This window comes from Spodoptera frugiperda, chromosome 11 (assembly GCF_023101765.2).
Source record: "Spodoptera frugiperda isolate SF20-4 chromosome 11, AGI-APGP_CSIRO_Sfru_2.0, whole genome shotgun sequence".
Taxonomy (NCBI): domain Eukaryota; kingdom Metazoa; phylum Arthropoda; class Insecta; order Lepidoptera; family Noctuidae; genus Spodoptera; species Spodoptera frugiperda.
Genome location: NC_064222.1, coordinates 7,845,805 through 7,869,356, shown reverse-complemented (window position 1 = coordinate 7,869,356; position 23,552 = coordinate 7,845,805). Strand labels below are relative to the sequence as shown.

The following is a 23,552-nucleotide window of genomic DNA, read 5'->3' as shown; positions in this document are numbered from 1 at the left end:
GAACTAAAGAATAAATTATTCTTTATTTTCAAATTCAAATTATTTATTTGCAAATGTATTTATTTATAACCCATCCAGTTTACATCCGTAATGCACAAAATGTCAGGCCAAAAATAAATACGATTATTAACATTTTGAAAATATAAATACATTAATTAAGATACATACATTCAAATCCCACTACTTCTATTCGTTCACCTAAATTATAATTATTCTAATGTAATTTTTTTATTGTTTTTGGACGTGTTTTTTAAAAAATCCTAGTGTGGTAATCCTAGTAATCTTTTCATGCATGCTACACAAAAACTACTGAACGCATCTGGATAAATTTGACACAGAAACAGCTTAGAACTTAACACATAATACACCATTTTTTGAAACGCGGACAAAACCGCTATCCAAATCTTACTACCAAATAAAAACCCAATTTACCGAAAAACAACCGTATAACAATTAATAATAAAGACCAAAACAGTTTGACAGGCAATTAATAAGATAATAAATTTGCCTATAAAACGTAATCCAATTACGAAGCGACACTATTCGACCTTCAGCGTCCGTATTACGTATGCTAATGGCGATAGGCGATAGCAATAACATTATGGTAATAGAAAACGAGTAATTTTTATTACATTTTGCCTATCTCCGTATCACGTTTATTATTTATTTTCGATTTTAAATGTGTTTCTGTAGTGATTATAGTGAATTAAATTTGAAATTAATATTGCATCGCGTATTAAATGTTACTTCAAAATAATGTATTGCATAAGTTAAACTTTTGTAGGACTGCCATATCTCCTATACTTACTATTGTATAAAGCTGAAGAGTTTGTTAGTTTGTTTGTTTGAGCGCGTTCTTCACTGGAACTGTGCAAGTGAGGTTACAGTAGGCCGAATTAGCCGTCATCAATCTCTCCAATCCCCGATTCCCCAACAAAAACCCTCAAATTCCTAGCCCCCATAAGGCACAGAAAGTAACACGACGTTACATTTGACATTAATTTCCACTACTATATTATTGACACTCACACTCACTCACACCACACTTGTGACACCAAACGTAGAGTAAACACAACAAAGAGAGAAACAAACTAATTCAATAAATAGCTGTCCTTGTCAATAATCAAATTAAGGTTAGTAAACCTACAATCCGACTGTAAGGAAATGAAGTTACGTTAAAATACACTCACCGGCACGGAAACTTGGCCACGTAAGAATTTGACGATATTTCTAAATTAGAACTTATATTGTCACTAAATTAAAGGTAGTTAAGACTATTGATTGTTTCTCATGATTTTAAACGTCAGTTTTCACAAGTACACTACACCAAAAATACTGTTTTTAAAAAAAACACAGTTTTACAGAAAACGAAGAATTTACACTATCAGTTTCAATACACTATGGAATTAAAAGTAACTGTATTTTTGTTGTGTTTTTGTGTTTTTAATATCGGGTGTTCCCTCCTCTAGCTCTAATAACCGCCTGCATGCGCTCTGGCATGCTTTGGATGATGTTTCGGATATCCACTTGCTGTATGCTATCCCAAGCGACCAGTGCTGCACTGCGAAGCTGATTTAGAGTATCGGGGCGGTTGGAGTTCGATTTAATTTTTCTTTTAAGCATGTCCCAGATATGCTCTATTGGATTTAAGTCCGGGCTACGAGCTGGCCACTGTAATTTCCTAATACCGACCTCCTCAAGGTATTCCTCGACACAATGTGCAACGTGCGGACGAGCGTTATCATGCATTAGGAGAAATTCGTTTTCTCCTATGAAGCCTGTGTAAGGCAAAACATGTTCCTGAAGGATTTCTTCAATGTATCGGGCTGCAGTCAAGCGGTTATCGACGATAACCAGCTCTGTGCGAGCGTCGGAACTTATTCCTCCCCAAACCATTATTGAGCCGCCATGAAAACTCTCAGTTTGTGTGGTGGTAATTGGTAAAAATCGCTCTCCTCTTCTTCTCCACACTCTTTCTCGACCGTCTGAAGCACGCAAAGCGATTCTACACTCGTCAGTAAACAGTACTTTAGCCCATTCCTCGTGGGTCCAGTTCACGTGTTCTCTAGCAAACTGAAGTCGGGCTACTCGGTGCTGTCTGAGAAGTAGTGGGCCACGTGCTGGTCTACGGGCTTTTAAATTTACTTCCTCCATTCGTCTTCTCACTGTACGCTCGCTAACATTGACACCCCTCGTGATTTGGAGCCTGTGGCGTATCTCAACCGCTGTAAGGTAGCGATTTCTTAGAATTGCTAACGTTATAAAGCGGTCGTTCCGGACAGATGTGCATCTGACGCCGCCACTTCCTGGCCTACGTGAGTAGCGACCTGTCTCCTGATATCGTTTTAGTGCATACTGCATCGAAGAACGTGGTACATTAAGTACTGTAGCGACTTCACGCTGTGTTAACCCTTGGTCGATTAGTGCTACGGCTCGTGCAACCTGTGCTGGTGTTAGTGGCATTTTTATTGGTTTTAAAACACGGCTAGTTATTGAATTCAACACACAATATCACAAAATTGACACAACCGAACAGAAAAGCTTCACAAAACACGATTTTAAAACTTGAACTTATTCGCTTAAATGACCCGATTCGACTAAAACTTAAACTATCGTACAGAATGCACTCAAACATAATGAATTACCCTCTTGAACTATGGGTAAACATTTTTTGTACCCACCTTCATAAGAAATAATCACTAGAAACACTTAAAGCTCTTGTTATCGCAGAATACGCGCTTGGCCAAGATTCCGTGCCGCTGAGATAATAAATAGAAATTTTGATACACCGCGGGCTAAAGTAAAAAACAAAACAGGATACTGTATTTTGTATGGTATATGCCGAGTATATGGACAGACGGATCACCTGATAGTAAGCAATCGCCGCCGCCCATGGATACCAGAAACACCAGAGGCGTCGCAAGTGCGTTGCCGGCCATTTGGGCGTTAGGAATTTAGGGGTTATTTAGGAATCTAGGATTGGGACGATTGGGAAGGGGGGTTTTTTGGGCAACCTCACTCACACAACGCAAGGTTTTCTGTGAGGACATGGTACCACTCCAGTCGAGCAGCCCTAGCAGTGCCGAAGCATGGCTCTCCAGTATTGTTTTGTCTCTTATACACGGGCCGAATATTGAGCTCAGGAACTTTTAGTCCATCATGTAAATATCCCTTAGTTCCAAGATCCAATACCAACCTTCCAAGGAAGACGATAGCTCTGTCTCTGCGCGAGGCCAGCATGCAGCGGTGCGTGGACTGCGCAGCCGCGAACACGTGCGGCGGCATGTCGTCAGCTCGGCAACCACGGAACATGGCAGCCACCTGGAAACCAACAGGATCATGAATTAGGAGGAGAAGATATATTAAGCACTTGTACAGCGTAACAACCACTTTTTAATTGACTTCATAAAAAAGGAGGTTCTCTGTTTGACCTGTATGTATGTGCGCGATTATCTCGCGCTTGACTGAACCGATTTTGATTCGATTTTTGGCATAGTGTTTTAGGGATATCAACTGACTTAAAAATATGAAGCGATAAAGAAAATGGCAGTTTTAAAAAAAAGTGTTTTATATTGATGTTGCCACATACCGGGCCCCAGATTTGTATTCCATACCAGATTCCGTGCTATTTTTACTAAGAAATTTTGAAAAATACTTTACCCGACCCGACATTGAACGCGAGGCTCAGCAACTTACTTGTATTCAACCAACAGGTCTAAAACACGACCAGACAACTAATGTATCATCAATATAATTGTTTTTTTTTACCTTTTCAGTGTAAATGGGAGCAGTGCGCTTCGGTGGCCCAAGTACCAGGAGTGCATGGCCGGCGCGGGCGTGGGGCAGACCAGCTGCGTAGCGTGAGCGGAGGACGTTCAGAGCTCCGCACTCGTTCAGGCAGCGGAGAGACGCTATGTCTTCGCATCGTTCTAGTTGGGGAGGGTTTGCCTGAAAAGAAGATAAGATAAAGTATGCTGTTTATTTTCGATCTCGTTTTGTGAGTAGCATTAGTTATCAACTAAAGCTAGTGTATCAGCTGTGTGTTAGTTGTACATTGTATTGTAACCACAACCAGACTGAAGCTACGAGGGTGAATTATAAATGTTCTCTAGTAGCCATGGAAGAGGCTTGCTATTCATATTCTTGGCGCATTGCTGTCAGTGAAAATATTAAAGCGTACTAAAATCAGCGGCTAGACACGTTAGACGCAAAGCGTCAATTACGTAAAGACCGACTTAACCCTCCTATACCTTATTTATACACATATACACAAACATCTCTGCTGGACAGCTTTACTGCTCTAACTGTGGTCGGATTTTTAAAACTAAATTCGGTCTTGCCAGTCACATCAGGGCTCGCGACAAAAATAGCTTATGTAAGGTCGCCGTTAGTGAAATCGGTAGATTTTGAATTACTCTATCTCAGACCATCTGACATTAAAACCTATCTTTATTCAGTATCACCTGACAACGTCCACAACAGTTCATAGCTCCTCACGCCACTTTCTCTTACCTTCTCCAAATCATCTTCATCGACAGTGAGGATCTCTCCAGTCTGCAGCACCCGGACCTTGGCCCTCCCAGGGTCTGCCTCTCCCTCCCGCATCACCGCAGTGAACCCTCCTCGGTGGGCCAGCCACATATGACCAGCCTGCAGCCATTCTTTCTCGCAAGCTAGTTGTTCTTCTGATTTAGCCTGTGGAAGAAATGAAACTGTTAGAGAAATTCATCAGATGTCTTATAAATTCTTGGTCGAATTGAATTCCTAAGGAGAGGTGTGTTCGTAAAATGCCACACACATTTATTTGGTCATGATCATGTTATCCCTGACAAAGGGTCTTTATAAGAAATGAAAACAGGTATTTTCGTCTACAAATGTCGTTTTGCTTGCTAAATTAATATTTTACGAGTTATAGTCCTATTTTTGCGAGTGCTTTTTAGTCATAGATGGTGATTTTAACCACAGATCTTGTTGATAAATATCCAGACATCATGTTACCATAACAATTTGCACAGAACATTGCACGCGCAGTGCGACACGAGCGCTAGGTAGGAACTGAACTATTACGACTAATGTGTGTCTCGATGACAGTGACTTCTTTTCCGACAAACTGCCATCAAGCGCTCACGCAATTGCAGATCATAAGTGTGTAGTGAGAAAAGGTATGATAAACCAGGATATTAGAGCACAAATGATATTTACCGAAATGATAGTTAAGAACTTAATTTCCTTCTTTTTGTTCCTATCCTTATCTGGAATTATTTAGGGATGACTCAACATTTTTTCTACCATTCTCCTATACTGCAAAATGTCGTTTCATTTTCAATCTCTACTCACAACAGGATGGTTAGAGATCGTGGTTTGAAAGTTTTAGGTTCATTAGAGATTACACATAATACACATACCCTATAAGAATTAGTCAGTCAGTTCGTATTAAGTCAGTTCTTACGATAATTGCAAGAATACTAGACGTAGACAAAAATATATGATGTCGTAACAGATTTTTTTATAGGTATTGGTAATGGGTTGGTGTTTGGCTACTATCTCGCCTGGTGAAAAGCGATGATACAGCCTACAATCGAGCACGCCTGTCCACAAGCAAGATAGTAGAAAAACAGTACCCTTAGTCCGAATTTACCTTACGATGAATGAAAACTTAACGAGTGCATGTTCGGTTGATTGGTTGGTTCATTCGCGCCGGCCAATCAGAACGCCGAACGCGCTCTCGTTTCGTTTTCGTTTAACGTAAAGCAAACTCGTACTAAGGGCTCAGTTCTCCGTTTTCAATTCTGATAGTATGTAAGTGTAAAACGTAATATTCCCAGCAACAGTTTAACGCGAAAGCTGGGTATTTTCTAACCATTAGATTGTTAACGGCGCCGGCGTCGACTGGAACAAGTTAAACCAAGTGTCGGTTAGCTGCGATAGCCAATAATGTGGTTTAGTGAAAGATTTTTATTGATACGTTGGTCTATTTTGTACTTACACTAAGTAAAGTTGTGGTTTTAACGCCGTATTCAGAGTCACTTTCAAAGAATGGTTACTTAAAACAGTCCTTAGTAATTGTTTTCGGAATAAAATCGTTACAAAGGAGTAAACATAAAAATGTTTCTGAGTACGGGAGTTTACCTAGTGTGTTAAATGTGTGTTCAGTAAGTTTTAAATCCTTACTCTCCTCACTAATATAATAAATGCGAAAATTGGTTTGTTTGTCTTTCCAAAATAGGATGAGTTTAGGTATTTAGGTATGGTTTTTATATCTGGAGATAGTTAGAAGACTGTTGAAGGATCTAAGCTACCATTTTTCAACCGATTTAAATCGTTCCCAATTAAAGCTACTTCTTTGTCTCGCTCTTAACCAGCTTATCTGGGGGCACTGCCGTGCCCCCGCCAAGTCGAGCAAAAAAAAAGCGGCACGGCCGTACCATCCTTTTCTCGAAGCAATTCGGGCCTTTTTCGACCCCCTATAATTCGGTTGTGGATAAAGCAAGAAACCTGAATCTTCAGTAACTAATCCGGCATTGTATAAACACGGAATATTTAAAATTTCAGTCAATTTGAACCAGTAGTTTAAGAATGACAACTTGTTAAAGTTTCTAAATTTTGTCACTCACTGACTCACCGATCATCAAAAGTCCAAGGCACTTCTAGCAGACTTAGAAGCTTCATATTTGGAATACATATAGAGTTTAGTGTCTTAATCATGGGAAAACTTAAATATTTTGTAATTTCGGTCCAGTTTTCCAAATACACCAACTGCATCAATAACTTTGTGTGATTTTCATTTATAATTTCGATTGATAAATGAAAATCGCAAACTTATAGGTTAGGTTTCGAGGCATTTACGACTTTATTAATTACATTTACGACTAAAAGGCTTGCTCATTAGTTTACTGATATTATTTGCTTACGATTGGGATGTTGTTTGGTTAATTTTAAGGAACTTACATAAATACCTTAGTCTTCAAATATAATTACTTAATAGTGTCGGTCGAAATAACGAGACCAAAGTTACGTTTAAGTATTAATTGTATTCTTACATCTTGCATATCTACCAGTACTAGTAGTCGCAATGGATTCGGAAATACTGTATGTGAATGACCATCCATGCCCACACCGGATTGTCCGTATACCTGGTGATGGTTCGTGTCTATTTCATTCTTTGTCATTCTCTATGTATGGGAATACTGAGTCGTCGTATGAGATTAGACTTGCTATAGTGGAGTATGTGGTAGCGCATTGGGACGAGTTCAAAGTGTATACGTGTGACGAGCACGGAGACCCCTACATTGACGCCGACCTGTACTCGACGGCAATGGTAAAAATAACTACCTATGGCTCCGTGTCTGAACTTATGGCTGCCGCAGCTTTGTATCCGTACGCTTTCGAGGTTTACGAAAACGGCCTTTTGAGAGGATCATTCGGTGGTGATTATGGAAATCCGGTGAAACGTTTACGATTTTCTGGTAGTTACTTAGGCGGCCATTATGAAGGCTCTACAAAAAGAAGTGAGATCCCATCAAAAACATCCTGTAAAAAACCCAAGTCTCGCAGCTCAGTCTTTCTACCGTCAAAACTTGTGAGATCCATGTAATACCAAGTCGGTTAATCTATTTAGTGTCTACTTGAAGGACCTTCTGTCTTAAGTTATTACATAAGTTATTATCATGCCAATATTAAAAATATTTAACGTTTTAAACAAATAGATCGACTTGGACATCGCATGAAAACAAAATGAATATTACAATATTATATTAGATTCTTGCGTATGCCACCCACATTTGGAGCGAGGCCATCGAGAAGCACGGGGAGGCAATAGCGGTCTCTCTCGATATATCGAAGGCCTTTGACAGGGTTTGGCACGACAGCCTTATCGGCAAGCTTCCTGCATATGGACTTCCCGCTGATCTGTGCAGATGGATTGCAGATTTCCTGAGGGATCGGTCAATTCGAGTAGTCATTGAAGGCTGCTCGTCTGACCAATTTGGCATCAACGCCGGAGTCCCTCAGGGGTCAGTACTTTCAGCAACGCTCTTTTTGCTGCACATCAACGACCTGCTTAAGCCCGGTATCTTTGGGTATGCAGATGACAGCACAGTTGTTGAAAGGTATGTGTCCGATGCGCGGACTAGCGGAACACAGATCCGGTCTCTAAGAGAATCCATGGTCGAACGGTTGAACTCGTCCTTGAAGGCGGTCTCCGATTGGGGTGACGCCAACTTGGTCAAGTTCAACGCTACCAAAACCCAGGCGTGTCTATTCTCTGCCAAACGGAGTCAATTTCCGCTGGCTCCGACTTTCCGAAATGTGTCCGTTCCGGTAGCGGATCATCTTGAGCTTCTGGGCGTAACTCTATCGCCTACGCTTAACTTCGGCTCTTATATAGAGTCGAAGGCGCATCTGGCTGGTAGGAAGTTGGGTATCCTCTCGAAGGTGACACGGTACTTCACACCGGAACAACTGCTGAGCCTTTACCAAGCGCAGGTTCGGTCATGTATGGAGTACTGTTCTCACCTTTGGGACGGCTCGGCCAAATACCAGCTGGATGCGCTCGAACACATTGAAAGGCGTGCCAAGAAGCTCATCAATGATGATGCGCTTGTGGAGGCCCGGCTTCAAAGCCTTGAACACAGGCGCAAGGTCGCAAGCCTTTCCGTTTTTTACCGGATACATTTCGGAGAGTGTGCGGGGGAATTGCACAACTTGATTCCCCCTAGTCCTTTTCATCATCGAACCACAAGACAATCGGCGAGGCGTCACCGCTTCATGGTAGATATCCCACCCACTCGCACGAAGCGCTTCGCTTCAAGCTTCCTTGTGCGAACTGCTAGGGAGTGGAACTCCTTGCCGGAGTCTGTGTTTCCTGATGGGTATAACTTGGGTGTCTTCAAGGCCCGAGTGAATAGGTTGCTTATGGGCAGACGTGCTCCACCGTAGGCCGCATCATCACTTACCATCAGGTGAGATAGCGGCCAAACGTCGACCGATTAAATGTAAAAAAAAAAAAAAAGTCTCTCGCGCCTAACGCGATTGAAACTCTCGTTCCTGTTGGTCGCTGGCCCGTCGTGCTGTGTAGTGTGATACATACTAATAATCAAATCAAGCGATGTCCAAGTCGATCTATTTGTTTAAAACGTTAAATATTTTTAATATTGGCATGATAATAACTTATGTAATAACTTAAGACAGAAGGTCCTTCAAGTAGACACTAAATAGATTAACCGACTTGGTATTACATGGATCTCACAAGTTTTGACGGTAGAAAGACTGAGCTGCGAGACTTGGGTTTTTTACAGGATGTTTTTGATGGGATATTATAATATACTTATTCAAATTGGAAATTAAACTTAAAGTATAATTACATAAATTACTAAATCCAACAACAGGTTATTGTACACAAAATTAATACCGCATTGTAGGTACCTTGAGCACCTTCGCGAATCCTACGCAGTACCTACATACTTGAGTCAATTAAAAAAAAAACTTACTCCCAGCACCCACACTAGTCGACAAGGAAGTTAAATCTTATGCGCTTACGCAGCCTACACGCACACTGGCAAATAGTTTCCGTAATTATAGGTGCACACAATTGTAAATACATAAAGGGTAGGACTTTGTTATGACCTCCACGTAATTATATTTATAGTAAGACATGTAATAATCGCATATTGATGATTAAACCATTTTTTTTTTTTTTTTTGAGGGGGCAAAATCATCCAATGTCTTATCTCGCCAGGGCGGGGGAGAGGGAGTGTCGGACTCTTACTGACTAAAAACCACCCCGTTCCTACTCCTGCTTGTCGAGCCGGAGCCCCGGTAAGCCCGCTAGATAGTCCGCAGCTCCGATGATTGAACCATATTATGAAAACGAAGGACAAAATCCTATATATGATGTGCTACAGCAAAAAAAAATTGCCAAACAATCTACACCCATGTGGTAGATCCATGCTGCGGCACAAATGGGCCGGTTCGACCGGAGTAATACCACGGCCTCAAATAAAACCGACGTGAAACAACGCTTGCGTTGTGTGAGTGAGGTTACCGACGAAGGCCCAAATCCAACAATTTGTAAAAATCCACTGCTGGACTATATACCTCTTCTACATGAAAAGATTTGCGATAATTTTCATATTAATCATTAAGCGGGCAGGGGACACAGATTGCAGTTTAAAAGGTTCAGGTTTATCAGAGACTGCTGCTAGCCAGTCTCTATCATTCGACATCCACTCTGATTTGAACGTTGCATAAATACCTATGTAATCTCATAGTTAGTTCTCAAGACATCTGCAGGAAGAGAAGAGGTACCAGTCCTACGTATGCAGAGAAGACCCAAAGTCCAATAGTAGACTGTCATGATCCGTTAATGGTGATGATAATAACCATTAAACGCAAACGACGTAACAAACCAGCCCTAAAACCGACTCTTGCGCATTACACCACAACCAATGATAGTAAAGATTGTCCAATACTTAGCGCGCTTGACATTTGACGGATTAACCACACCCATATAATGGTTTGTTCAAATATTGAAATGAAATCTTCACTTGCGAAATGACAAGCGTGCGAAATGTCAAATTTATTTGTTGGGTGGTCCTTTAGTAATTGATTGGTTGGTCTATACTGAATACTAGCTGATTTCCATGGCTATTCGCTCGCATGTATTACGGACTTGATGACTGATAAAAGTGGCCTAAGTTGCTACCTGCTAATAAAAGTCCCGTCAAAATCAGTCCAGTCATTTCAGAGATTAGCCAGAACAAACAGACAGACAGAAAAAAATATTAAAAATGTACTTCTCTTAAAAAACGTTTTGACCTAATATTCCTACAGACATACATAATGTTATTCCTTTTATTCCCAAAGGAGTAAGCAGAGGAGTACGTTAAGTACCTACACCTTCAGTTGTCATGAATACCGCGCAATAGGCAGCCCTATTACCATACACCAAGTATAATTCTCCAACAATGTTATGTGCGAACTGAGAATCGAACCCAACACTCCAAGCTCAGCAGTTACACTAGCAACTATTCTACTAATCAGACAGTTGTCAGTCAGTCTGTCTGTCAGTCAAAGCATTAAAACTAGGACCGATCCACGTGCAAAGGTACCAGGTACCAGGCGCGCATAAACAAACAAGAGGTTGACCGTAATAGCACAGTCGTAAAACCATAGTAGGCACTGCAAACTGTCAAAACCGTTGACCAGACAATTACGTATGCGATTTTAGACCTTATGTTGAGTACCACAAGGTGCTTAGTCTAATGACAGTGTAAATGTTCATTATACTCATGTAATGAACATTTAGTATATCTTTGATTATGTTTGTATTTTTTCTTTCACAAGTGAAGTGGCAAGGTGGTATACATGCTCACAGTCTGCTGGTAGCTTAAACCGGGAATCGATCCCGATACCTCTTGTTTGGTAGTCGTACTTGCAAGTTGCGACCACCCAATCAAGGAAATAATTTATTTAGATTAAACACACACAAATTTTAAAATCGATTTAACTTCATTAACTTAAAATCGAATAATAAATCAATACCAATTTAATACAGAAAACCATCTAAACATAAATTATAATAAAAAATGAGTCTTATTAGCTAATAAATAAGACTCATATTTCATAGAAAATTTGGAAATAAATAATTTTAAAGTATCATTAAAAGAAATGAAAGAACATTATAAATTGTCACAATATTTTATTTACTGTTTGTGTTAACCGATTTTGATACTTATTACGTTAAGCACAAGATAAATAATAGCTGCACTAACAATTTGACTATTGCAAATATATTTTTGCATTTAATGTCAATCTTATTATTGTGTAATAGAATTTATAATCATTTGATTTACATGCAAATTAAGTTTGCAATCTTCATTATGTCTTTTTAAAATTGGAATAGTTTGTTTTTTAAATTAGCCTAAAAACATTTATGTTTTGTAGTTTTTTTTTAGATTGAACAATATTTCTACGAGTTTAATTCATTTTAACACATTGAACGCCGTGGTGGTCACCGGTGACCGACGTTAGCGGAGGATTTGCTTTCAACAGTTTTCTATTGGCAGTCAAAGACTTAAGCTTTAAACAGAGAGGAGTTAAAAGCAGGGTAGGGAGGCCTTTGCCCTGCACGTTGGACGATTATGGTTGAAATCTAATCTAAAGCGTAATTAATATTGACTACTGTAACCACTAACCCGCTTGCCAACTGTAGCAAACTCCCTTATGTAAAAGTGGCTTGGATTCCAGAATTTGGGACTGTCACCGAAATACCTGATGATGAAGATCTCTATACTACCCTAAATATTACATTACTTTTACTCTAAAAATAGGGAAAAATGTTATACTATTACTTAATGGCTGTAATGCTATACTATTTCAATTTAAATAAATGAATAAACCTAACCATCAATAAAACTCGCTAACCAATAAACCACAAACCGAAAATAGCCAGTCGAACCATTACACACAATGTAAAGTTATACTGCGCAGGAGTTCCGATTTAATTTTAGCCTCCGGAAACTTAGCGTTCTAGTTTCGGGATGATGCATTACTGCCTAAAACCGGCATCGTGTAGGGTAACCATCAACGTGGTTTGGTTTGGGAAAATGTGATTTATAATTTATGATAAAATTAAATAATTCAAGTAGAATGTTTAATTCTAATGAGTTTGTGTTTGTTGAGAAGTATTAACTACTGACTTACTAGAAGTAAAACTGCTGTATGGATTTTGATGAGTTTAAGACTGGGAAAACTATATGCAAATATGATTTTAAGTTTTAAATATGAAGACAAACAAAATTAAAGCAATCGACAAGAAAGGAGTAAGTTGCACAATCATTTTGCGTTAATTTCGCGATGAACAGAGATTTATGATAACTTAAATGGTGACAAATGTCAAACATGGTCCAAGTTTGGTGCTGTAGCTGGGCGACCGGCTGCCGCGTAACGTGTAGCGGGTTCAACTCTTTGTGTGATCCACAAATTGTTGTTTCAGGTCTGGGTATCATGTGAACTTGTATGTTTGGACCCACGACAGCAGAAAATTCTACTATAGGGCAACATCTCTGGCGTAATATACACCTAACACCACATCTAACGAATCAGTCACATATCCCCTCAAATCCCATATTTGATCTTCCCACCAAACCACGGTTCAAAACCGCATAATTTCTTCATCCGTCAAACACTGTGGGCGGGCAACCCTACAGCCTATTTGGGCATAGTTTAACGACCATTTTATTGCACACTGCAGGTGTCTATATAAACACTGTTTACGTTTAAACGTTGACCTACTGAGCGCATCTGGTCGTCTCGGAACCGATGTTGCGACATGGAGTGGAGTAAGGGACGTTTTCGTACAGAATTAGCTTTTACGGGTTATGTTGTGGCAGTGAGGATGGATTGATTAAGATTGATTGTTTGTTTTCTGGGTTTGTCTTAGAAATGGGCACGCTTCGAAGAAAACCTAAAGAGTTCCTAGTCGAGTTCCTCGTTAAACAGTTACGTGAGTAAGCCGATAACATAATAATTAAAAAAGCTAAAGAGTTTAAACTTGGCGTAATGTCAAGTAGATCGATCGGATAGATGCTATATCGGCAGTGTCGTGCCTTTTATTGCCGATTGACAGATGTGCGGATTTTAATTAACTCTTTTTGCTGGTAATGGAAGTGTCCCCATTGCTATACACAGAGGAAAATTTTAAACTCTTTATAACAAACATATTAATATCGACAACGATCGAAATAGAAGAACCGAAAAAGGCACCCGTAGAACGGAACGCAGATCTACGCGAGACACAATGTGTTTTCTATTGTGTCTTTATTTAAGGAATAGATGGCAAACGAGCAGACGACTCACTTGACGGTAAGCCATCAGCACTACCCATGGACATCCGCAACACCAGAGGAGTCACAGATGCGTTGCCTTTTAAAAAGGATTATGAACTTTTCTTGAAGGTCGTATCGGTTCGGGTGTCTCATATACAGATAGACAAGAGGTTAATACACTCGCAAAAAATAACAAGATCCCTTTTTTAGATCCTCCATCAAACAAATCAAAATACAATTGACAAACTACAACATCTTCATCCAATAATTGAACAATAAGAAACCATTGTATCAAGTCGCAAATTATTCTATTAAAGATGACCAGTAACTGACAATCTCGTTGACTGTCTATTGGCTGACCGGATGACGGACAAGTTAAAATTAACAATAAGTTGTCTGACCCCTTGTTGTCATAACAACTTCTATGACAAATGGTATGGGGTAAGGTGATGGTTTATGACCTTGTTAAGAGATTTTAAAGGGGTCTTTGAGATTATAGAATGCCAATTTTACCATACTTTGGCACGAATGGGCCGGCTCGACTGGAGTGATACCACGGCCTCACAGAAAACCAACGTGAAACAACGCTTGCGTTATGTTTTGTTGTGTGAATAAGGTTACCGGAGACCCAATTAACCCTCTCCAAATCATCCTAATCGCTGATACAACCCTTAAATTCTCAACCCCCAAAAGGCCGTCAACGCACTTCTAACACTTATGGTGTTTCAGGTGTTCATGGTCAGCGGCAATTGCTTACCATCAGGCCATCCATAACACGCATCTTTCCATGTAAAAAAATAGCTTAGCTGAATCCATTTCCACCAGTGCTAAACCATGTATACCAATGAATATGACTGATGGAAGCCAAACGTATCGACAGCAACGTAACACGCACATCTCTGGTAGAAAATCACCCTTAGAATCACGAGAAACAAAACAAAAAGACTTGATTGCATCTTTTAATGAGCACCAGCATATTATATGCACGTTTTGCTTCAAAATCAGTGGCCATTGTCGGACGGCCCTGAGGCACTGCCCTAATGACTGCAGCTCGTGAGACGCCATATTAAGACGTACATTATGCATATTATATAACTGCTAGAGATGATGTAATCTGTACATCGGTCTGTGACTATCGACACACCTGATTCATCTAGTGTTATTCCATACAGAGTTGAGAGAAGGAAACTCATTATTCAATTGTCTCTTTTAAAAACTAAATAGAAGCTTGGAAAATAAGGGTAAATCGGATGCCAAACATAGCCAGAAATTTTGGTGACGACATAAAAGATTGCAGTAGATTTGGGTAAGTCTACTGCAATGTTTTTCTAATCTAATTGAATTGTAATCGAATCTTTGGTTTAGTTTACAGCCATGATCGTCCAGGTATGGCTGGAAAAGCAGGAGTAGGAACGAGGTGGTTTTTAGTCAGTAAGAGTCTGACATTCCCTCTGGCCTCACCCAAGGCATTGAATGATTATCCACTCTAAAAAAAAGACTTCAAGTAATGATAATGAATAATACTCGTCGGCTCCTAGTTTCACTACATCGTACAAATTAACAAAAATAAAATGAATTCTATCTTACTTTATCACAACCTGGCATGATTTCATACAATTTCTCCAAGTATAATTGTGCTGGAACTCTGCCCATTCCCTGAGAGATACTTCAAGTTAAGTAACAGCACTTTTACCCTGTTATCGTAACTGCTCTTCAACTTCTGGACCGCGTCCAAATATTTTTATATTACGTAGTACCTGTATCTATCGGTACTAATATTATAAGTGCGAAGTAAGTAGGTATGTATGTATGTTGTTTGTTAGTCAATCACAAATTACCAGAAATAGCAGAATGGATCTTGATACAATGTGGCACAGAGATAGATTAAAGTTTAGAATCGCAAATAGATTTCTTTTAGGGAAAAATATTGAAATTCGCAAATTTTTTTTATAGTAAATTTGAAACACTAGAGGCGTACAAGTGCGTTGCCGGCCTTTTCAGGGTTTGGAAGGGTTGTTGAGAAATCGAGGATTGGGGAGATTTCAGAGGGGTAATTGGGCCTCCAGTAACCTCACTTACATAACGAAACACAACGCAAGTTGTTTCACGTCTGTTTTCTGTGAGGCCGTGGTATCACTCCGGTCGAGCCGGCCCATTCGTGCCGAAGCATGGCTCTCCCACACTAAAATGCCACCTAAAACCAGCTGTCAAATTCAGTGGAACAAGACAAAAGACAAGACAGACAATATCGACTAATGTTATTAATGGGGAATGTGCTAGCAACCGGATTCTAGCCTAAATTGGGCATTTCAGGAATTCCTATTCCGTTCTCTAAGTAACTTAGGTTAAGAACTTTAGACGTGCTTTATGTTTAGATACGGGAAAGGAATTTGTAATTAACTAAGAAATATTTACGCAGTTTCTAATTATAACAGTTTATAATTATTTTTAAAAACGTTACCCCTCACTAGGATTTTCTCCTGTGGTGTGTTTACAAACATACAAGTTCACATACACATGACACCCAGACCCAAAATAACTGTTGATCACACAAAGACTTGCTCCGTGCAGGAATCAATCCCGCTACACGTTGCACGGCAGCCAGTTGCCCAGCCACCGCACCAACCGTGCAGTCGATTATTTTTTTTTATAATTACGAATTGATCCTATTATAATACACTATTTTATTATTAACGACGATAATAGTCCACGAAACAGATTAAAGTTCTCAAAAAAGCAACTTCAAAAACACTTCGTGAAGATTGTAAAAGATAAAAATATGAAACACTACATTAGTTAGAGTATTGTTGCAAATTAGGGTCAATGAGAGAACTGAATTAGCGTACGAGGTGACTTGTGTGATGTAAAGGACACTTTTTGTCTGAACCTAGAACTATAACTACGCTGTGATTATACCTAATTACAACTCATCTTTGTTATAAATTACTTGAAACTTTTGGCAAAATACGTGCACGATTAGCACGGTGGCTAGTTGACCGACTGCTATACAACGTGTAGAGAGTTCGATTCCCGTGCGGAGCAACCCTTTGTGTGATTCACAAATTTTTGTTGCGGGTCTGGGTGTCATGTGTATGTGAACTTGTGTGTTTGTGAACGCACCCACGACTCAGCTATGTTCCGTTCTCTGAATTCTATTTTCACACCTATGATTAGGGTTATAGAGTTTTGACCTAATAAGTATTGAGATTTGATAAGATCGAGATTTCATTCCAATTTCTGAATGACACAACAAAAGTGGTGTCGATACTAAAAGAAAAAAAGACAATTTTATTGTATAAACTTGCAAATACTGAACCAATAAGGCAATCAATAAAACAAACAAACCTACAATTAACATAAACATTAAACATTGATTATTAATAGTAACAATAATTTAAAATTTCATTCAAATAACAATAAATATTCAACACAGATTTTATAGATAGCCATAAAGTTAAACTAGACCAAATTGGTATCGATTAAACAAACCCTTGTACTAATGGTTATTGTTTGAACACGATAATGTATTACCTATACCTATACCTAGATAGGTAAAGCTTAATCGTGATTGCATTGTACAAATAAATAAGGTAACACCTAACTAGAATTATTTCAAAGTAATCTTAATTTTTAAGAAAATAAGTATGAAATTCGAACTGAAAGTAAGAATAGAACAGGATTACTAAGATGGAGTACCAGCTACATGCCACGCTCAGCTAAGCAAAATTCACTTAAGTACATGAGAGTAAATAAAGAGTTTTTACAATACGAGGTGAACCAACGTTACACCTTTTATCCCCGAAGGGAAAGGCAGAGGTGGACATTACGGTACGTTATACCGCTAAATAATGTGCACCCACTTTTCACCATTTGTGATATAAAACCATTAATACGAGGTGAGCCTATTGCCATATACTGCGCACAACTCCAGACACCGTGCTACTATTGAGAAGTTTTTCGAAAAACCGAAAAGAGCCCAGCAATATATTACCCGGCCCGGGAATCAAACCCGAGACCCTTTGTCCGGTAGTCGCACTTGCGACCACTCGACCAACGAGGTAGTAAAGAATTTTTAAACTACCAAAAACACTGGAAAGGAAAAAGACAGATCATTTAACAGATAACAATTTAATAACTACCCATCTATTAAAGGAAGAATAATATATGAATGTAACACCAACTCATAATACAAATGATATCAAACTCACCAGTGTAGAGAAAGTCATCAAATTTGACGAGCAAATGAGGATAGTATCCTACCGATGATAGTAATGAGACAAGTGATCTCACTGTAACACAGGAAGCTGATACTTATCTGTTCACACTACTAATCATATTGGAAGCACAGGTTAATAATTATGAAGATGATTAGAGGGTCAGTGTTAATGATGACTATGGTGGAAGATGAAGAGTACTGATGTTTTAAAGACTATAATGCCTCGATGCGACGGTTGAATGGCGATGGTGTCTATTGCCTAGTACGCAATTATTAATCGACTTCAAAAAACAGGAGGTTCTCAATTTGTTCCGTATGTATGTTTGGGGCGTGATTATCCCGCGTTTGGCCGAACCCATTTTGATGCCCTTTTTCAGACTTAGAAAAATGTTTTACGTATATACCTGGATTACAGCTGACTTAAAAAAATTAAAGGCAGTTCTTTTTTTAAAAAAAAAAATTATTAAGTTTATAAAACCACTTTTGGGTAATTTGGTTTTTGGCAGTTCGGATTCCAACATGTCGTCCATCCCGTATGCTTCCAGAATAAAAGGTTAATTTCCCATTTTACAAGCACACGCGACAATCGGCCTACTAAGGCACAAATCCTTTGCTCTGGTACCTTTAGGAGGAAAAAATTCAGACTTACAAAATAACAAGAACCCTAAACAGTTTCTAAACCCTCACACTCCAGAAACCACTACAAAAGTTACATAACCGAACAGATAGCGAAGAAAACTCCAGACAATACGTCTAACACATCTGAAGAACATATAAATTGACAAATTATCACATACCTCGGAACCCATGGAGTAACAAAGGGAAATGGATGTGGCAATGGCAATGTTCACACTCTCTACACTGGAGGGACACAAATAAATGTCATATTAACATGGCCATGTGACAGATATGGATACGACAGAAAGTATCAATTTCGGTGAGATGATAAAGCTTTTGTGTGAAGTTAGGAATGGATAGTCAATGGTCGAAAAACGTGTGACATAGTCCATGATAGCCATGGAAGAGATTATTGTTAAATAGTAAATTACGCAATCCAATCTATCTGAACTATTCGTAAAATAATAACAAGAACGGTTAATTGAATGCGCCAGAAACTATCGTCCAATAAAGGTACGCCTCCACAGGCCCGCATCGTACGCATCGCACGCAACGGATTTTAGTTTGTCTTGTATAGAAACTCATACAATTCATCCACTGATCCGCGTCATCAGTAAGGCCTATGTGTACGATGACGTCATACGGAATGCGTACGATGCGGGCCTGTGGACGCTTACCTTGTTGGAGCATTTGTGTTGCCACTGACTTTTTTGACATTGCAGCAATTGTACTAAAAACTAATGTCTATATTTAACCTATAAAAGAAGTACAACTCTTTATTACACATTCTAAACTTATAGACATAGTAATAGTTATAGAACAACCTGTCAACATTGTGCTAACTCCGTAACATCAGGGACAAATCAGCGCTAATCAACAAGTCATGAACTAGAATGCCAATAATTGCAAAGGACACACATAATAACATAATAATGTTAACGTTTCTATAAATTCACCATTAAATAGGGGAATTAAATGGCATCGGCTGTCCTCTGACGAAGATTTATGGCAAGCAGGCAACGCTAAACTGTCTTTAAACGATTTTCTAATGGGAATGAAATTGTTAAACGCTAGCACTATTGGTTTAGATTGATAGAAACGCGGAGAGCTTAATGTGGGTAATTTTCTGGTTGAAGTAAGCATTTTGTATAGTGTAACAGTGTTGCTAGGTGTATAGATTTGAGAACATTCTAGCCTTCGAGAAGAAATAAGTATTATACTTGTTGTTCACAATGAGAATAAAGGACATACTTGCATACAAGCATGAATATTACAACCTATAAATTCCTAATCCCCAAAAGGCCGGCGACGCACTTCTAACGCCTCTGTTGTTTCAAGTGTCCATGGGCGGCGGCGATTGCTTACCATCAGATGATACGTCTGCTAGTTTACCGTATTAGGTATTCCACAAAAAAAATGTCATGATATGACATACCTTCATTTATCAACCAGAAGTCTTACAATCCCAACACAGTCACAACATTCACAATTACACTAACTTATATGTCACCACTAAATTAAAAAACACTAAACTATTCCTTAGTAACGATTTTGTATCGACAACAATTGCTAAGGACTGGGTTAAGTAACCATTAAATGACACTGAGTACGGCGGTAAATCCAAATTGACAGTAACCTCGACTGGGTCACTCATTATAATATTAATTTGATGACGCAAATGTAATCAAGGCTCCCTTATCTCAGCTTGATGACGGAGATTACATCTCTCTTACGTGTTTAAAGATAACATATTTGGTAAGGACCAGATAACATCAATGCACGTCAGCGTTCTGATGCAGAATGTTCTTGAATTTCTTTAGCTGACGTTTTAAAAGGATAATTGGAGGTGAACTCTCTGTGTTGCATTTTGTTATGGATGTTATTTTTACCAATAAATCCATTACAAAATAACCCGCATAAAGTTCACCTTTTTACGGGGGAAAATCATCCAATTACTTCTCCCGTCTTGGACGAGACAAGAGGGAGTGTCAGACTCTTTCTGACTAATAACCACCCCGTTAATGGATACAGCAGAGGACGAGTGTCTTATCCAGAGCTGCGGACTACCTAGCGGGTTTACCAGTGCTCCGGCTCGAAAAGTAGGAATAGGAACACACCCCCAGGAGGAGAGAGGCTCCTCCTTAAAAAAACTCTATTCCTCAAACAAAATATCTACAAGCATAGTTCTGTCTTTAAAAATCGCTTCTCATTTACATATTTCCATTGTTATACCCAAAATTCGTTATACATTTAACACCTTCAGTAGTTTGTATGCTAACACCAAGAGCTATGGGATGCCATCACGTAATGTAACATCCTTATGACTACAAATCCAACATGGCGCCTGTATTGAATGTCTCTTCATCAAGATAAGATGATATATCTATTGATAGACCTTTAATAGATTTGGTTTACAAGTCAACTCACGATCATAATTTAATATTAAGCTACTTTGTTTGTCTGTTGCGTTTTTACGGCGGAAATTATGATTTTTCTATAAAATAACTATTGAATATTACTTTGTAAGGGTTGAAAATCATTCAAAGATTTCTTTCGCCTTGGGCGAGGCGAGAGGGAGTGTCAGACTCTTACTGGCTAAAAACCATCCCGATCTTACTTCTGCTTTTCGAGCCAGAGCCCCGGTAATCGCGCTGGGTAGTTCACAGCTCTTGTGACAATTACCCTTACATGATGAAGATAAAACAGTACTGAGCAACAAAACAGTATTTAATAATGAATCTGTCGCCAAATATAAGTTTTACGATAGACATTTTCGCAAGCAAAAAGCTAAAATCGAGTACCTAACTAATTTGGAATTAAGAAACGTACCAGTAAAAACAGACTAACAAATAGCAGAATATATTATAGATAACGAAATAAAGCTCCTTAATCTTACCAAAACAAATTAAAATGAAGACAATAAATCACACGATTTGTCACATAAAAGTCATAAATTAGGAAATAAAATGCTAAAACTGGATGAGATCCTTATTTTAATGAAAATCTCATTTGTATGGACAACATTTGAAAGGAGTTTACATTATAACGACATGTTGAAGGTTATTTGAGGAAAAAGTAAAAAAGCAAGCTCTTGTTATACAAAGTTCAAAGTTTTAAACTATTTATATTAAAAATATGTAGTTCTTTTTCAGCAGGAAAAATCACCCGCCTTGGGCGAGGCGAGAGGGAGTCTCAGACTCTTACTGACTAAAAACCACCCCGTTCCTACTCCTGCTTTTCGAGCTGGAGCCACGGTAAACTCACTAGGTAATCCGCAGCTCCGGAAAAATATATAGCTAAGTATTTATCAGCAGTTAACAGAAATTAACCAAGTTTCATTAAAATCCTTATAAAAATTCGTATAGAATCTCAAGACAGCAGCAAGTATAATGCTTCTAGATAAATAAAACCCAGTACAAAAGAAGAGTATCACTTACTCAATAAAATCTATCAATGGCCGATGCCCATAAACAACCGGTAAGAGCATACCATAAAGAGGATAATTATAGAATTTCTCTTCAATGCAAGGTCGTTACTGCAGTACTGTGGACGCACTACGCTGTTATAGTGCAGCGGTTAACCGCTATCACTTTAGGAATGACATTGGTATAATCATAACATATAAGTGTGGGAGAGCCATGCTTCGGCACGAATGAGCCGGCTCAATCGGAGTGATACCACGGCCTCACAGAAAACCGACGTGAAACAACGCAAGCGTTGTGTTTCGTTGTGTAAGTGAGGTTACCGGAGTCCCAATTACCCCCATTCTTAATCTTCCCAATCCCCGATTCTCCAACAACCCTTAAATTCCTAACCCCCAAAAGGCAATGCATTTGTAATATATAACTCCAATTACACCTTCACAACATCTAAGTGTGTAGCTTGTGATAATTCTGAACTCTGGACTAAGTTTGTACACTGAAGAATTTATCAAGCAAACCAACACTTTCCAACCATTTTTGAACAAACATTTCCACCTTAAATCCACTCGTTACACGGCAAACTGCAGCAGTTTTATAGCCCAGTGCGTAATTTGTACAAGGATTTAGAAACGCTCAGTCCGTCAAAATGGAAACTCGACACTACAGAAAAGGCACCGACTGACTCATTAGTTACGTCAAATGTGATCTTAGTTTATTTTAGAAAACACCACTTAGTACCAGACTGATGTTTGTGTTTATAAATGGGAGTTGACGCTTGACATTTTCTTAATCTGACGCTGAACAACTTTGTAAGGGCACAAGGGAGGGTTTTTAACTTTATTTGAGTCGATGTTTGTAGATTACGTTTAAAAGACGATCATATTTTTTTAAATACTTCTCCTGGCACTAAGATTTCGTTCTGTGTCGTTGGGTGCGTTTACAAACATACAAGTTCACATACATACATGGCACCCAAACTCGAAACAATAATTTGTAGACCATACAGAATTGCTCCGTGCGGGAATGAAACCCCTTACACGCTGCAGCCACCGCGCCAAACGTGCAGTCAGATGTCAGTCAGTATAATAAGGAAGGATTGGTTTCTCAGCAGATAGCTCGTATTTCAAAACACCATAACATACCAAATCTAAAATACAACCAAACACAATAGACACTTCAAACTTTTTTCCCGCTAAAAAAACTGTCAGCGGACCACAGACAACAAACAAAAAATAGAAGAAGCATAAACTATTATAATCTTGCTGTAACCTGCGCGCGCAGAATACGTATTAGGAAGACAGGAAGCGTGTTTGGCATTCCACGCGCGATGGCGGCCATTTTTAGAAGTTTATCCATAGACGCAAAGTGCATCGCATATAGGTCGGGCGTCGGATATAATATATGGGTAATATAATGCACGCTGACGCGGAAATGTGAAGTGCAGGCTGAATAGATAATTAGGAGGGAAGG

At 39.0% G+C, this 23,552-nt stretch overlaps 1 protein-coding gene across 4 annotated transcripts in view; it reads right to left on the bottom strand.

Annotated features, from left to right (window-relative positions):
* LOC118274585 (unconventional myosin-XVIIIa) overlaps positions 1 to 23,552 on the bottom strand; it is a 297,865-nt gene that overhangs the window by 148,229 nt on the left and 126,084 nt on the right. For 3 of the 4 annotated variants that reach the window (XM_050696858.1, XM_050696857.1, XM_050696859.1), the window contains 3 exons: positions 4,513 to 4,695; positions 3,769 to 3,948; positions 3,197 to 3,321 (listed from right to left, as the gene is read on the bottom strand). In XM_050696858.1, coding sequence (XP_050552815.1) covers positions 3,197 to 3,321; positions 3,769 to 3,948; positions 4,513 to 4,695 — 488 coding nt within the window. Of the gene's footprint in view, positions 1 to 3,196; positions 3,322 to 3,768; positions 3,949 to 4,512; positions 4,696 to 20,095; positions 20,117 to 23,552 lie in introns of those variants that run through there. The other variant, XM_050696860.1, reaches the window with a different exon arrangement.